The 15,193-nt window shown below is 35.2% G+C and overlaps 2 protein-coding genes across 2 annotated transcripts in view; one reads left to right on the top strand and one right to left on the bottom strand.

The window, feature by feature from the left end:
- The first annotated feature begins 1,102 nt into the window (after positions 1 to 1,102).
- Positions 1,103 to 15,193, top strand: part of LOC306986409 (uncharacterized protein) — a 242,215-nt gene continuing 228,124 nt past the window's right edge. Inside the window, exons 1-4 of the mRNA XM_079589616.1 lie at positions 1,103 to 1,224; positions 2,643 to 2,975; positions 5,401 to 5,460; positions 5,854 to 6,096. Of these exons, the coding sequence (XP_079445742.1) occupies positions 1,188 to 1,224; positions 2,643 to 2,975; positions 5,401 to 5,460; positions 5,854 to 6,096 (673 nt within the window). The 5' untranslated portion in view covers positions 1,103 to 1,187. The remainder of the gene's footprint in view (positions 1,225 to 2,642; positions 2,976 to 5,400; positions 5,461 to 5,853; positions 6,097 to 15,193) is intronic.
- Positions 9,164 to 13,351, bottom strand: LOC306985905 (uncharacterized protein). Its single transcript, XM_079588655.1, has 4 exons — positions 13,091 to 13,351; positions 12,648 to 13,004; positions 11,115 to 11,257; positions 9,164 to 9,661 (listed from the first exon to the last, which is right to left on the bottom strand). The coding sequence occupies exons 1-4, from the start codon at positions 13,128 to 13,130 to the stop codon at positions 9,581 to 9,583; spliced, it is 621 nt and encodes a 206-aa protein (XP_079444781.1). The 5' UTR covers positions 13,131 to 13,351; the 3' UTR covers positions 9,164 to 9,580.

Genomic DNA, 15,193 nt, shown 5'->3' with positions numbered 1-15,193 from the left:
CCAGACTACAGCACTGAATGATTTTCGATGTGACAAAAATTACCTTACATGAAAACTTTGTGAAAAACATTTGAGGATTCATAATTTAAAAACCAGTAGGCACACTACACTAGCACCGCTCATGTCTTTCCACGGCTACATCGTTTAGTATGCTTTGGTGGGGCTCGTGTGTTTTAATTAGTCAAGAGTGAGTAGTACTCACAAACCAACGATAAAATCCAGTCTCGATCTCGACGCCAATAATCCTTCAAGCTTCAATGAGGTATTTTAACTATAGCCTAGCCTAGCCTACTGCTGAAAAACGGCTACGGCCCTCAGTCTCATGTCACGTCAAGTCACTTCTTCGGCACTTTTTTTTCTCTTCCTCTGGTCGCGCACTGTTCCCGCCCCTTCTACTTCTAACGGTAAATCAGCTATCATCCAAATATAAAAACAGTTACAAAACAGAGTAGAATTTTTTTTTTTTAAAGAAATACCTCAACATATATGCAGCATCATTAATTATTTTCTTTACAAATTCATATGAATTTAGTTAGATTTGAAGTGCTATAGCCTACATAAAGATTTGTTTATTTATGTATGTATGTGTGTATGTATGTATGTATGTATGTATTTATTTATTTATTTATTTATTTATTTATTTATTTTTATTTATTACATTCGGCTTTAAAATTAAGAAATTATTTTTAAAAATCCAAAAGAAAAACAGTCCAGAACAAAAAAGAAAAACTAAAGCTTCTAAAGTTAATATAATAAATGTAGTAGTTGCCTAAAGTTTTCTCTATTAATTTAAACAAATATTTTCCTAAACAGTCTGTCTTTTCCCTCAGACATAATTGTTAAAAGACAAAAGGAGTACAAAAATGACTAACACATTGCCAGGGAAATTAATTGCTGCAAGCAACAACAACAACAAAAAACAAAAAAACAAAAACAAAAAAAGATTCATGTGTCTGTCTGTCTGTTCGGTGAGTTTCCTAAACCGCCTAGTTTATGAATTTTACCCTCAGGTGAAATCAATAAAGGTGGGGGGTTTTTTGAGAGTCAGTTTTCAGCCCTCGCGCACTGCCATCTTTTGGTAGGACCACTGTAAGTGATTTCATTGCTGGTGTCCATCCTGCTCAGTTGAGCTGCAGGCGCAGTATCGAGAGAACAAGAAGAACGACACATCAGAAACATTCATCAGTATGTGGGCTTTCCTCTTATATTTCATCTGTGCGGAGGGTAAGACACACACATTTTTAATTGTATCCTAATGTTAAGTAGGTTGAAATGTCTTTAATTTTCGTGGAATTTGTCTGGAAACTGGTTTTACTGATTTAAAAATCATGAAGAAGCAAACATGCTTGACTTGCATAACCATGAACTTTTGTGTGAAAATGCAGGTGAACACGTCAATAAGTAGCATAAATTACTGCTTCATCTTCAGTAAATATACACAATTTATAATGCATCTAATCAATATGCACAGTAAACAACTGTTCTGACTGTTTAGTAAATGTTTTAGTCAAATTTGTCATTGAAATAATTCTCCTGATGTTCATAGATCAGGAAAGAAAAAGATAAATGAAACATTTACTTAACATTATACACTAGTCACATAAACAGAGAGTGATATAACCATATCCTGTCAACCTTTGGGCCTACCGTGTCTTTGATGTTCACACAAGACTCTCTTTTTTTTATTAAGATTTTTGTAATTTCTTGCAAAACTGCAGCATTGTTTAAACTAAAATGTGCCATATTTTTTATTTCTATTTGTTGGTTTCATTTTTCATACAGAAACAACTTCTGGTCAAGTCATTGAGCAACACTGTCTGAAACCACAATAAGAACGACTTCCTTTATCCCTCCTCAGATCATGTCAGACCACAGCTGCTAGTGTTGCAATGCTACAACCATGCATGAAAAAGTCATCAAAGATCTTATCGTTTATTAAAAAACATAGCATAGATGAATCAGTTGTTTGTTGTTCAGGCACCCCGCTGATTTTAAGCCAATATGCCACTTCAACCCAACTTGTGCACAAGATCTAAACTAAATCGAAAATCTTTTTTTTTTCTCTCTGAAGGATATTCAGCTTGAATCTGTGCATCTTTGGTTGCACATAAACCACAACAATTAACAAGATTACAGTGACAATCAGCATATAAAAGATAAAAGCATCTGCACATGTAAACAAATAAAACAAGTTCCTATCATCACCACATCACAGTAATCTAATAGTGATGACAAAATATACAACATAAACAAAGTCAGTTGCAATAATCCTATTATAGCAATGACATAATTTATGCATGCTGCAATGTATTTTTGGAGATTGCAACAAATCCACAATATTTCTCAATCTGAAATTGTTCTGACGACCGTGCATTGTTGGTCTTAACATGCTTTATGCAGATTCAAAAGGTCAGATTGGTTATTTGTTATTGCTTTATTTACAGTGTATGCAAAAATAGAAATGACACAGACTACATTAAATCAAGTTTGTTTGGTTTGTGTCGACCACAGTGTGTGTAATGTGGCGAACTATTGGCTGCCCAGAACATGTAACCATTGAAAATCAACAGGGACCAAAATGGTCAATATCATATTAATAATTTGTTTACCTGTTTATTCAACATGTTTTCATATTGTTTCAGTGGGTGGAGAGGTGGATGACATTGAAACCGTAAAAGTGAAGGAGGGAGGTTTCCTCAATCTGCATCCGGGACTTCATGATCTAAACGGAGACGTTCAGATCCTGTGGACGTTTGAAAGCGGCAGTCAAACTCAAAGTACTCGTGTCGCACAGATGCATCAAGGGAAAATATACACACATTATGACAAGAGACTCACTGGCAGAGTACAGCTAGCCCGAGAAACTGGCATTTTAACCATCTCAGACATCAGGACTAATGAATCTGGACTGTATAAAGCATTAATCGTCATAAATACACACATCTCAGGATGGAAATACAAAGTTGATGTTTATAGTAAGTTGCAGCTGCAGCCACTGTTGAAAAATAACTTTAATAATATAGGATCTATCTTTGTCGCCATCTCTGTTTGAAACCTGAAATTGCAGTTATTTGCGGAGTTATCTTTAATGTTTTGAGGTGTGTGGGTTGTGTGTCATCGCACCAGTGTGGATCTTCACTGTACATCAGAATTACAGCTATACGTATTGGAAGTATATCCAAAATAAGAGGTTTTACTGAAAAAAGTTCACTTTACCGATATGCTTTTCTTGGAGTAGAGGCGAATTGCTCTCTCCCTCTCATAGCTAGCACAAAATAACTGAAATTTACCCCAATGACCAGAGTAAAGCGAGAGTCAATAACGGAAAGTCCATGTATTGATTAAGCAAAGTGTGCCACTGTTAGACTACCTAATAATTACCCAATGACCCATTGAAATGTCTTACCTGTCCAGCAGAAGAAAAGCCATCTCTGCATCCGATTTCAACCCTTTTAAATCACAGAGTTCACGCCACCTTTCAAAAGCCCTGCCAGATTTATTCTTGTTTTCGCACAGACCCGGTCGCTTTCCCTTTTTACCTGTAGGCTCTCCACTATCCGAAGTCTTTTACTTTTGACTAGGCTATACTGGTGATGCCCCAGTTGTCAACGATGATGCCGCCATCAAAATGGCATGTTTAATTCAAACCCAGCTGCTGTAAAAAGGCTACAAATGTGCCGGGACTCCTTTATATATATACGGACGTGATGTACTGATGCAAAGACAAATGGCTGCAAACTGCCATTTCCCACGAAAACTGAACTGACCAATCAAATTAGAAAACATTATTACAAGCTTACCTGATCTGTTTCGACTTCACTCTGACCGTCACTAAATAGAATGAAACCTTTGTTCCGCCTTCTCTCATAACATTATGCAAACAAAGTCATGCCCATAACCCCGGAGACGGATCTTCCCGCACTATAAAAGCGAGATGAATGTCCAGATCCTCTTACCTTTCTTGCCTCAGAGACCAGGTACAGGTAGGAAAGCTGAATTAAAACGATAATCCACCATTCAATGCATCACTTAAGTGCACAGGTGCATATTAGCGCGGGTCATTTGTTCTAGTTTGCATTTAATTACCCTTGTCCTTCGGATGAGACGTTAAACCAAGGTCCAGACTCTCTGTGGTCATTAAAAATCCCAGGATTTCCTTCGGAAAAAGAGTCGGGGTTTAACCCCGGCATCCTGGCCAAATTTGCCCATTGGCCTCTGTCCATCATCATGGCCTCCTAATATATACTGATTGGCTTCATTACTCTCTCCTTTCCACCAGTAAGCTGATGATTTTATAGAATTGATGTCGCAACACCCAGAACTGCACCGAGATTCAGATAATCCAAATTCTTCTGTTCCTCACGACCAGTGTTGGATGTAACTAATTACTAAGTAATTAGTTACTGTACTTTAATTACTTTTTTCTCTAAAAATTTAAGTAAGGGATTACTCTTAATTTTTCTGTAATTTAATTACAGTTACTTCTAATGTAATTGAGCTAAATACTGTGTATAGATCAATCCGATCTCACGGCAATTCGTATGCATTTTATGAGGTGGCTAAATCGTACGACCTCACTCGTACGAATTAGCCACCTTGTAAAATAAGTATGAAATGTCATGAGATCAGACTGGTATTAACTAGAACAATTCTATATAAAACAATAGTGGGTTTAACATCAATTTATTGTCTGATGTTAAAAAGTATATTGTATAAAAGTATAAGTAATAATAAACATGTTTATTATTTAACCTTCTTCCTTTAAATTGTTTGGTCAGTTTAAGGATAATTCATGCAATTTTATAGAATTTATTTGGAAGAATTAAAACAGTTTCATGTCTATCCTTGTATTATTCAGATGGTTGAGGTTGATATGGGATTTAGAAAGTAATTAGTAATTAAAAGTAATTAAATACTTTTTACAGTGAGTAATTAGTACAGTAATCAAATTACACTGTTGAAGAGGTAATTAGTAACTAGTAATTAATTATTTTTTCAGAGTAACTTACCCAACACTGCTCACGACCCTTTTGGTATGAGTCCTGAATCCTATTCAGACCGTAGTAACGGTCAGAGTGAGGCCAAAAAACAGATCTTAAGTTATGATTATAACTATGGACCTGTGAGACCGAAGGATGACTGTCACTATCCTTGTCGCTCGAAACACTATGTTATATTCATAACTTATGTTGTGATTTGGGCTAAGGTAAGGAAATAGTTTTGAACACTGATTGGTTATTTACTTTGCTCAGTAATTGATTTTCGATACTTTTTGAACTAAAAAAAGTTACGGATTGCAGCTTTTAAAATAATAATTGATATGGTTCAATGGTGATTATGTCACAGCAATATTGTCCTTTTAAAGGTGAAGTACTGTACATGTTTCCTCTCGTCCTAAAGCACCGGTCTCTGTACCTGCCATCAGCAGCAGCTCAGCAGTTACTGAGCACACATCTACAGGTGAGTCTTTATGATTAATTATACAATTTACTCTGAAAACTTATTTCCGCCACGAAAAAAATAGTGCCTATATAAAAAAAAATATTGTGACTTTTTATGGTAAGGTGTCTAAAAATCCAGGGGGAAAAAACTGCATTTCGAGATGTAAACTTGAAATTGCAAGAAAAAAAATGTCATTACTGTGATATAAAAAGGCACAATTACCTTTTTACATTTTTATTCCATGCCGGAAATTTTTTTCCATAGTTTGCTTCCAGAACTTTTGCAAAAATACATAGAAAATGACATCCCTTTGGGTACTTTTGATATGATAGTTTGTTGGACTCTTTTTGTAAATCATGACAGTAGTAGGAATTTAAGCGCTCTGGAGAATCTGTCTTTCATGTCTTTCAGGAGCATCAGTGGAAACATGCTCTGTGCTCTGCTCTGTGAGGAATGATCGAGACGTGTCCATCTCATGGTATAAAGGGAGTGAAATGATGAACCAGACCAGCAATCCTGATCTCAACATCATCCTCAGTTTACCATTAGAGCTTCATTATAATGATTCAGAGATCTACAGCTGCACGACTGCAAATCCAGTGAGCAACAAGAGCGTCCGTCTTCACATGAGAGAGATCTGCACACGACATGAAGGTATTAAACTAATTTACCACAAAACTCTCTTCCTGCCACTGTGACCTCTGTGCAGCTTCTGTGTCTCCACCCGACACAGACGTTTATGTAGATGTTTATGAATATGTCTCTTCTGTTTCAGATTGTCTGGATCATTGTGGCGGCACTGAGGCTCTGATTCGACTGGTTCTGTCTGGTCTGGTGGGAATCGCCACTGTTGTATTTCTGGTTGATCATGTGAGGATCTGCTCAGCTCAGAGAAGAGCTGCTGCTTCTGTGTGATGATGATGATACTTTTGAGAGATTTAGTGTTTACCCTTTTCTTTTTTCACTCTTAAAAAGATGCTTTGGTTCTGTTGTAACTACTGTATATGAACTAGATTAAAAATATATACATATATTACTCTGTAATATATACATAATAACATAACGATTTCTATTATAAACAAAGAGGCTCTTTTTCTAATACACTTTTAAATGTTTTGTTCAAAATTTACATTGAATTCACTTGAAAAATAAACATTTGTAATTTGACTGTAAAATGAGTTAACTTGATACATTAAAGGGTTAGTTCACCCAAAAATGAAAATAATGTCATTAATGACTCACCCTCATGTCGTTCTAAGCCCGTAAGACCTCCGTTCATCTTCGGAACACAGTTTAAGATATTTTAGATTTAGTCCGAGAGATTTCTGTCCCTCCATTGAAACTGTATATACAGTATACTGGCCATGTCCATAAAGGTAATATAAACATCATCAAAGTCCATGTGACATCAGTGGGTTAGTTAGAAGTTTTTGAAGCATCGAAAATACTTTTTGGTCCAAAAATAACACAAAATAAGACTTTATTCAGCATTGTATTCTCTCCCGGGTCTGTTGTCAATCCTTCACAGTTACGCTGATGGCGTAAGACGCTGATGACGTGTTATCTGGTGCGCCCGAGCTTCATTTATAGACTGAGGGAAACGCACGCTGTAAAAGTGTCTCATCCGCGACATGCACATTTACGCACCATTAAAAAAATGATATCCACGCAAACAATGTAGAATAGCTTGAATATAGCGTGCGTCTCCCTCAGACTGTAAACGAAGCTCGGGCGCACCAGATAACACGTCATCAGCGTCTTCCGTCAGCAGCGTCACTGCGGAGTCCTGAACGCAGATTGACAACAGACCCGGGAGAGAATACAATGCTGAATAAAGTCTTATTTTGTGTTATTTTTGGACCAAAAAGTATTTTCGATGCTTCAAAAACTTCTAACTAACCCACTGATGTCACATGGACTACTTTGATGATGTTTTTATTACCTTTATGGACATGACCAGTATACTGTATATACAGCTTCAATGGAGGGACAGAAAGCTCTCGGACTAAATCTAAAATATCTTAAACTGTGTTCCGAAGATGAACGGAGGTCTTACGGGCTTAGAACGACATGAGGGTGAGTCATTAATGACATTATTTTCATTTTTGGGTGAACTAACCCTTTAAGCTATAATCAGGTATAAAGAGCTCATTAACTCAATGGTTAACGTGTTTAAGTGTTAACTTGTGCACATATCCACTTTCTATAGTGTACATATTGCTGCATTTTTTTAAATTATATTATTACAATTAGGGACACTAATATGAATCTGATCATTTTTGAATGAATTCAAATGTTTTGTTTTCTCATTATATGTATACTTTCTGTTACATTGTAAGAATCAATTTAGCCAACTCACTTAAGTAACAGAAAGGACAGAATGTATAAGGTTACAATTAAAGGTGATAAATAATCATGTTTATAAAGTGTTTTATTTAATCTTTGGACTTTTTTGCTTCTGTTTCCATTTTCCAAACAATAATGCATAACCAGTTTTAATCTGTCATGCAGGGTTGTGAATATATTTCGTCGTATGATTGTTATGCAGATGATGAGACATTCTCCAAGTATGTGTGTAGGCAATTGAGATGTTAAGGAATGCACTGTGGTAAATGTCTTTGTTCAGAGCAGCGTTAAATCGGAAGGAATCCCCACGTCAGAAATGCCAAATCAGACACTGGATCTTGTCAAATGATATCCATTTTGTCTGGTGTCCAAAACCAGTAAACAAAAGTCTTGTCTTTTACCCCCAAAACTCTATTAACAGTCTTTATAAGCCTGAGAGTTTGACTGAGAAAGCCAGAGAAGAGCAGGAGAGTGACTGTGTGAAGTGTTGATAATAAAAGAGCAGAGTTTATTGAACAATCTTATTTGCTTATATTTTAATGCTCAGACTTCGTTTGACCACAAATCCAACAAGTGTTATTAAAACAAGAGAAAAGCAATGGAAAATTACTGCGTCACAACATCGTCCACATGACACTAAAACCTTGAAATGGAGACATTATCTTACAGTATCTCATGTGAAGACAAACTTTCCTTAATGCCACACAATTATAAGATTTAACAACAATTAGTAATATAAAAACAAAATGATGACAGTAATATTAAAATTATACATTGTACAATTAAACCAAATACACAATATAGATGTATGTTTGATCTCTTAACGTAACACATACTGAGAATCTTTAGATCCTTTAGAAATCGAACAATATTATAGTCTTCAGTAACACTTGACTATATATTTTAAATAATAATCAATAAAATAAATACAAACAAGGCAACAATAAACCCTGAATTCACCCAATAGTTGCAAGCTGCCATTATCGTGGTCAAATCCAAAACCAATAGTCTAATTTAGGGTTTGATGAAACAGCTTAAGATAATACATGTTGGTCCTAAAAAAAAACACTTTCTAAATAAATATTTTAATATAATAATAAATAAAATATATATATATATATATACACATCACATGTAAAAAAAAGAATAATAATTTTTGCTTACTTCTCAGAGATCACAAAAGCTAGGATAAAGTGATTGACTCCTGCACAGCCGTTGCTTATAAGCTGTTGACGAGTATGTGCTGCACTCTCTGTATAAATACATTCTTAAGCATAAAAATAGGTCATTTCATTTCTATCACAAAATTGTGCTTTTATAAAAAATATTATTCTATATATTATACTAAATCATTTTGGGGATCACATTTTTCTTTACACAGGAGATGTTCAGTGCACAATGGTCCTACTGTATAAATAAAAGAGGTACTTTTTTAGCCCATTCACATTAATGAAATATTAATTATGACTTAATGGGTTGTTTAATGCTTTAGCTTCCTCTAGGGGACAATCTTAAGTGTTTGGACCCTTAATAATAATACTAAAAAGCTTATAAAATGGCAAATGGGACTCTATGGTCTTGTGGAGTTGCTCAGAGGAAGCAGAATCATTCAGGATTTTCCACACATCCCACTGGTTGATCCACACACTCAAAACACAGCACCAGAGTCCAGTGGTTACACTCTTCAGGCAGTCAAACCATCAATGGATAAGTTAAAATGTCCGCTTCGGTTTTTCCAGCTTAGTCCTGAGCTAGATGAGGTTGCCAGTGTGAAATAATTCCCCTACATTCATTAAATATTAATAACATTCAGGGATCCACAAAGACTGCTGGCTGCGGTGTCGTCATTTTGTGACACTTTGTAAGAAGTTTCCTGAAAGTCAAAAGAAAAACACAGTTACAGGATGCCACGCAAAACAAGTGAAAATAATGGTGTAGATGCAAAAGCATAATCTATAACTGTTAGGGTTATAATATCCAAACCATGCTATTGCACAATAAAAATCTTAAAGCAAGAGTTCACCCCAAAATAAAAATTTGCTGAAAGTGTTCTCATCCACCGATGTAGAGGAGTGTGTTTCTTCATGAAAACAGATTTGGAGATATTTATCATTACATCACTTGCTCAGCAGTGAATCCTCTCAGTGAACAAGTGCCGTCAGAAAGAGTCCAAACAGCTGATAAAAACATCTCAATAATCCACACAATCACAGTCCATCATTATTATCTACTGAAATGAAAAGCTGCAAGTTTGTAAGAAATAAATCCATAATTTGCTAAAATATGAGTCCTTTATCTATAATATTCAGCTTGTCTGAATCAGGAGGGAAATATTCACAGATCAAACACCATTTACAGGCAAAAATAGTTCTAAACAAATATGTCGTGGATTTTGATCATGGACTGGAAATTTGTCCAGAAGCAAAGCTTTAAATTTAAAATGCCCGGTTTCACAGACCAGGCTTAAGCTAGTCTCAGACTAAAATGCATGTTTGAGATGTTTTAACTGAAAGAAACTTGCATTGATATATCTTAAAATATGTCAGGGCCATTGTTTTGTCTCAAGAAGCACATCAGTAATGTTTTATTCTAAGGCACATTTATAAAAAGTACTTAAATGTCCTAATTGAACTAAGGCCTAATCCTGGCTTAATCTAAACCCTGTCTGTGAAACCAGGCCTTAATGATGGATTTATTTCTTACAAACTTGCAGCTTTTCACTTCACATGCTGTTAAAGGATGGACTAGAAGTCGTGTGGATTATTGAGATGTTTTTATCAGCTGTTTGGACAGAAGATTCATTAGTGAACAAGTGATGTAATGCTAAACTTCTCCAAAACTGTTCAGATAAGAAAGAAACTCATTTACATATTGGATGGCATTTCTCTTTAAAACTTGTCGTATTAGACTTCTAATGCATGACACCCTTCCACCGGATCTCGGCACTCGAACGGCCGTTGCAAGAAGCCAGTGATTATCGTTTTTAAATTTAAAGTTTTAAATTTGGATATTTTTTACTCCAGAAGGCTATTATTAGTATGGATTACTGTTATGACGGATGGATGCACTTTTTGGAGCATCAAAAACTCAGGCTCTATTAACTCCCATTATTAAGCATGGAAGAGCCAGGATATTTTTTAATATAACTCTGTTTGTATTTGTCTGAAAGAGAGTCATATACACCTAGGAATGGCTTGAGGGTGAGTAAATCATGGGATAATTCTCATAATTTTGGGTGAACTTTAAGGAGAAAATAAGTTGTTTGTTATCTTTAATGTCATCATGGTTTGACAGATTAAGATAAATCGCTCTGCGATGATACTTGCCTTGCTGCGTTTCCAATAAACGACGCCGATGGCACCAGTGATGATCAGCACCACTATGATGAGCACCAGTACAGCGGAGGTTATGCCAGCAATGAAGGACTTACTGTACATGACAGAAGGACTGATGATACTGAGAGGAGCCGCTGTAAGGGACAACAAGAACAAAAACTGTTAGTGGATCTTAAATAAGTGTATTAAATATCCATGGATGTTCACGATTTTGATTAACATGTATGCACACAGGAACATATAGTCATCTCTGATCAACACCAGTGATAAGATATACAATAAAAGCACTGGAATTGGAGTAAAAAATCAGAGCTTTTTCATGCATGTCACATGACCAAACATCACCGCATTTCTCATTTCTCACATAAAACCATTGAACGGCTTATGCCACATATGCACTACTTTATACTTAAAAAAAGTAATTATCATTCATTTTCATGAAGTGTCCAGGATATTCTTACAGAAAATATAATTTTGTGTTCCATGGAAGAAACCAATTAACGTTTTAGAACAGCAACAAAAACATTTTCAGTGAATCCAGGTATAAGACGGAAGTACAAATATTTCCTAAATCAGAGATTGGTGGGGGAAAAAAAAGTTTTTAAAAGAGTTGAGGAAAAAAATTAACATAAATGAAAAAATGTAACTGAAATAAATAATGATAAAACGTTAAAAAAAATATATAAAAAAAAGTAATTGATGATAAAGAAATGATTAAAATAAATAAATTATACATGATCCAAAAGAATAGGCGTCTATAGGGAGTATGAAAAACATTAAACAAAATATTAAATAAATAATATACACATTTTGTGATAAAAGTAGGCTATTTATTTTTTATAGTAGCCTAGCCTATGATTTGTGCCTTTATATGCAAAAATATATATTTGCCTTTTAAAGTTTAGGATTGTGGTCCTGTGTCATCTAAACAATAATAAATAAAAAAACGTAGCTACACAACTACGATTAGATTTTTTTTCACAATTACGATGTCGCTGCATAAGTTCCGCACAAGTACTGCATTCCTAAACAGCATTAGCTTCGGTTCAGTCCGTGCTCTCTCTCACATCCGCTACATCATGAGACATGACGCAATGTTACGACTCACGTCACTTCGATCATCCCACCCATAAGTTACTTGAGTTCATTCATTCATAGTGCAAAGCCCTAAATTCTACTTCTACGGCTAAATATGTACAAATATCTACATTCATTTTAATAACATACAGTGTAAAATGATGTTTCAGCTTACATGAGACAAAAACAGGAACTGTTCTTATAAAATAGGCTATGTATAGAATTAAATGGCAATTCATGCTTTCCTAAAGTTGTCAGTCGGCCGCATACGTTAAAATGCCTCAAAATAAACAATTATTTCTCACAATTAGCTAAATCTATGCTGTTGTTCTCTTGCTGTCCTGTGACATTATGATGATGCAACTACTGTAAGGCATTACATCAGACTCTGGGTTATACTTCAGAAAATCAAAGACAATACGACATGGTTAGTAATAGCCTACTTACGATACACTGTAACGTTGTAACTCTTGTTTTCCAGCGGTGTATCACTCAGTTTGCAGACCGTGTAAAGCCCCGTTTGATTGTAACTGACGTTCATCAGGATCAGCGTGACGTTCCCTCCATCATATATCAGAGAAACTCCGGATACCCAGCCCTCGCGCACACAGTCTCCGTCGTGGCAGATTAAATGTGCTATCGGTTCCTGCGAGGAGCCTTTGAGAAGAGAACGGGTTACCAAAACCTGAGGGTCTTTGTCCGATTTCTTGATGTGAATTGGGATGGTGAGGTTTTCTCCTTCAGAAACCCCGAGCGACTCGATCTCATCTTTATCGTCATCGACTGCAGCAGCAGCAACAATGCCTAAAAAGTATTTGCACCGTAAATATACACAGCAGCACCTGGGTATATTAACCTGTGAGAGTAACGTCAAACGGCACATGACTTACCAACCCAACACGTTACTAAAACAAAGAGTAGGCCTATCATTTTGGGAACAAACTTGATAATGTCCAATGACTTGACTTTGATAGAACCTTATCTATCACCCATGCACGCGACCTGCTCAAACCAGAGTTGTCAAACAGTGTAAATCTCTGGAACTTTAAACCGTAGACATAGATAATAGTAGATGCCTCATTCGACTGTTCTAGAAGCGTGAACGCGTCTGCCATCTTTGAACGGTCAACATTACAGACGCAGTCGTCAGCTTCACTCACAGTTAAAACACTGAGTTTTATAACATGCTACAACCACTGAGATTTAAATGACCAATGACATTGGATCACCTTAAACATTCTCACTTTGGAGCAATTTGGCCAATGTTCTCTGGTTATCATAAGAGCTTACTTTAACCAATACTTTTAGCACATGCAGAATTTTCTAATATCAATGATAAACTAAATACTACGAAATTCATCTTCTGAAGTCTATTGCAGTCTACAGATATAGATTCATAGCTAGATGTCAAGGTTGAAACTTAGTCCCAATATGGCAGACGGCTTCTGCTGAGCGGCCATTAATGATCAATCTATGTATACTTTCTATGTTTGACACCTCCTCCTTCTCCTCCTAACCAACCCACATACATCACACCACCCATCACACCATCGAGATGCTTCCAATAATATTAATTTAACTTGAGAAAAGATTTTTCTAGTTGCTGATTCTGGAAATAATACAGTTGGTAGCCAAAGGCCTCAATATGGGGATGAGAAGTGATTTAGAATATACTGAGACAATTATAAATGATTAATAAAATGGTTAAAAATAATAAAATCTTAAATTTTAATTTTAACAATACAAATTATTTTATCAAGAGAATAGGCCTATAGTTTAGTCTCAAATCTTTTCTGTTTGCTTTCCTCTTAAAACTTTTAACACATTGGTAAATTAACACTGTTGCCTTCAGGAAATATTATTATAATGAATATGACTGTTTTTTAACCCATGGGTTATTGTAGCATTTACGCAACCAGAGATATTCAACAAACAATGAAAACAAAACCAGAAATAATAAAGTAATTATTCTGAACCAAAAATTCTTAAATAATAATAATGTAATTTTCAATTCACTGATCACTGCACTAGAAACTGTTTTGATTTTATGTATTGTTTTGTATACATTGTATATTAAAAAAATGTTAAGAAATTTTTTTTTAAGCCTTTTATACTCAATTTATGTGCTTTAAATTTGTTGTGTCACAGTTTGATATGTATATTACATATCATAATCAGAAGTAAAAACTTCTAAATGTGACTGTTTTTGAGAGTATAGGAATGGTCAAACACTGCCATCTTGTGATTGTGGACTGAATAATCTTGCAAAGAAAATGAACAGTGTGGCTGATTAGCCTGCAACATACATTTAATTAAAAGAGGGTCACATTTCTATTTACATTTGTGTGCACTGTTTCACTCACCAACAGCTTAGTGCATCCTCATGTTATAGATAACTAGATGTGCATTTAAAATTCAAATTAATCATTTAATAAATAGACAAAAAAGAATGAACGCCTGCGTGCGTGCGTGTTGCGTGCGTGCGTGTGTGCGTGTGCGTGTGCGTGTGCGTGTGTGTGTGTGTGTGTGTGTGTGTGTGTGGTACTTAATCATGGAAATCACGTGATTTGTGAACCCCTGGACACCTTTGGACACCTCTGCCATAGTGCTTTCGATTGATATTGAAGCATTAATAGATTTTAGAAAAATAGATGAAATAAACAGAATTTAACAATAGCTTATTTAAAAAAAAAAAAAATTAAATGCTCTTGTCCTTTTTTGTCCTACTTTTTTTTCTTTTCATTGATTGTGTTAAACTGATAAATAAAATAAATTGACTCAATTACCAAAATGTGAAATGGTCAGGAATTATTTGACGCACTATTGAAGTGTAGCTGAAATATCAATGTTGTTTCAAAATGAACTTGGTACACCAGGTGGCCACAATGTTTTTTGTAGACATTTACATTTCAGTTGTATTTTCAGTATTTTAACATTGTAACATTGACAGAACAACATCAAATGATAAATAATGAATTATTATTTTTGTTAAT

Source organism: Phoxinus phoxinus, assembly GCF_949152265.1.
Source record: "Phoxinus phoxinus genome assembly, chromosome: 18".
Classification (NCBI taxonomy): Eukaryota; Metazoa; Chordata; class Actinopteri; order Cypriniformes; family Leuciscidae; genus Phoxinus; species Phoxinus phoxinus.
Note: the sequence above shows the minus strand (reverse complement) of the source record. Positions and strands in the feature narration are given on the sequence as shown.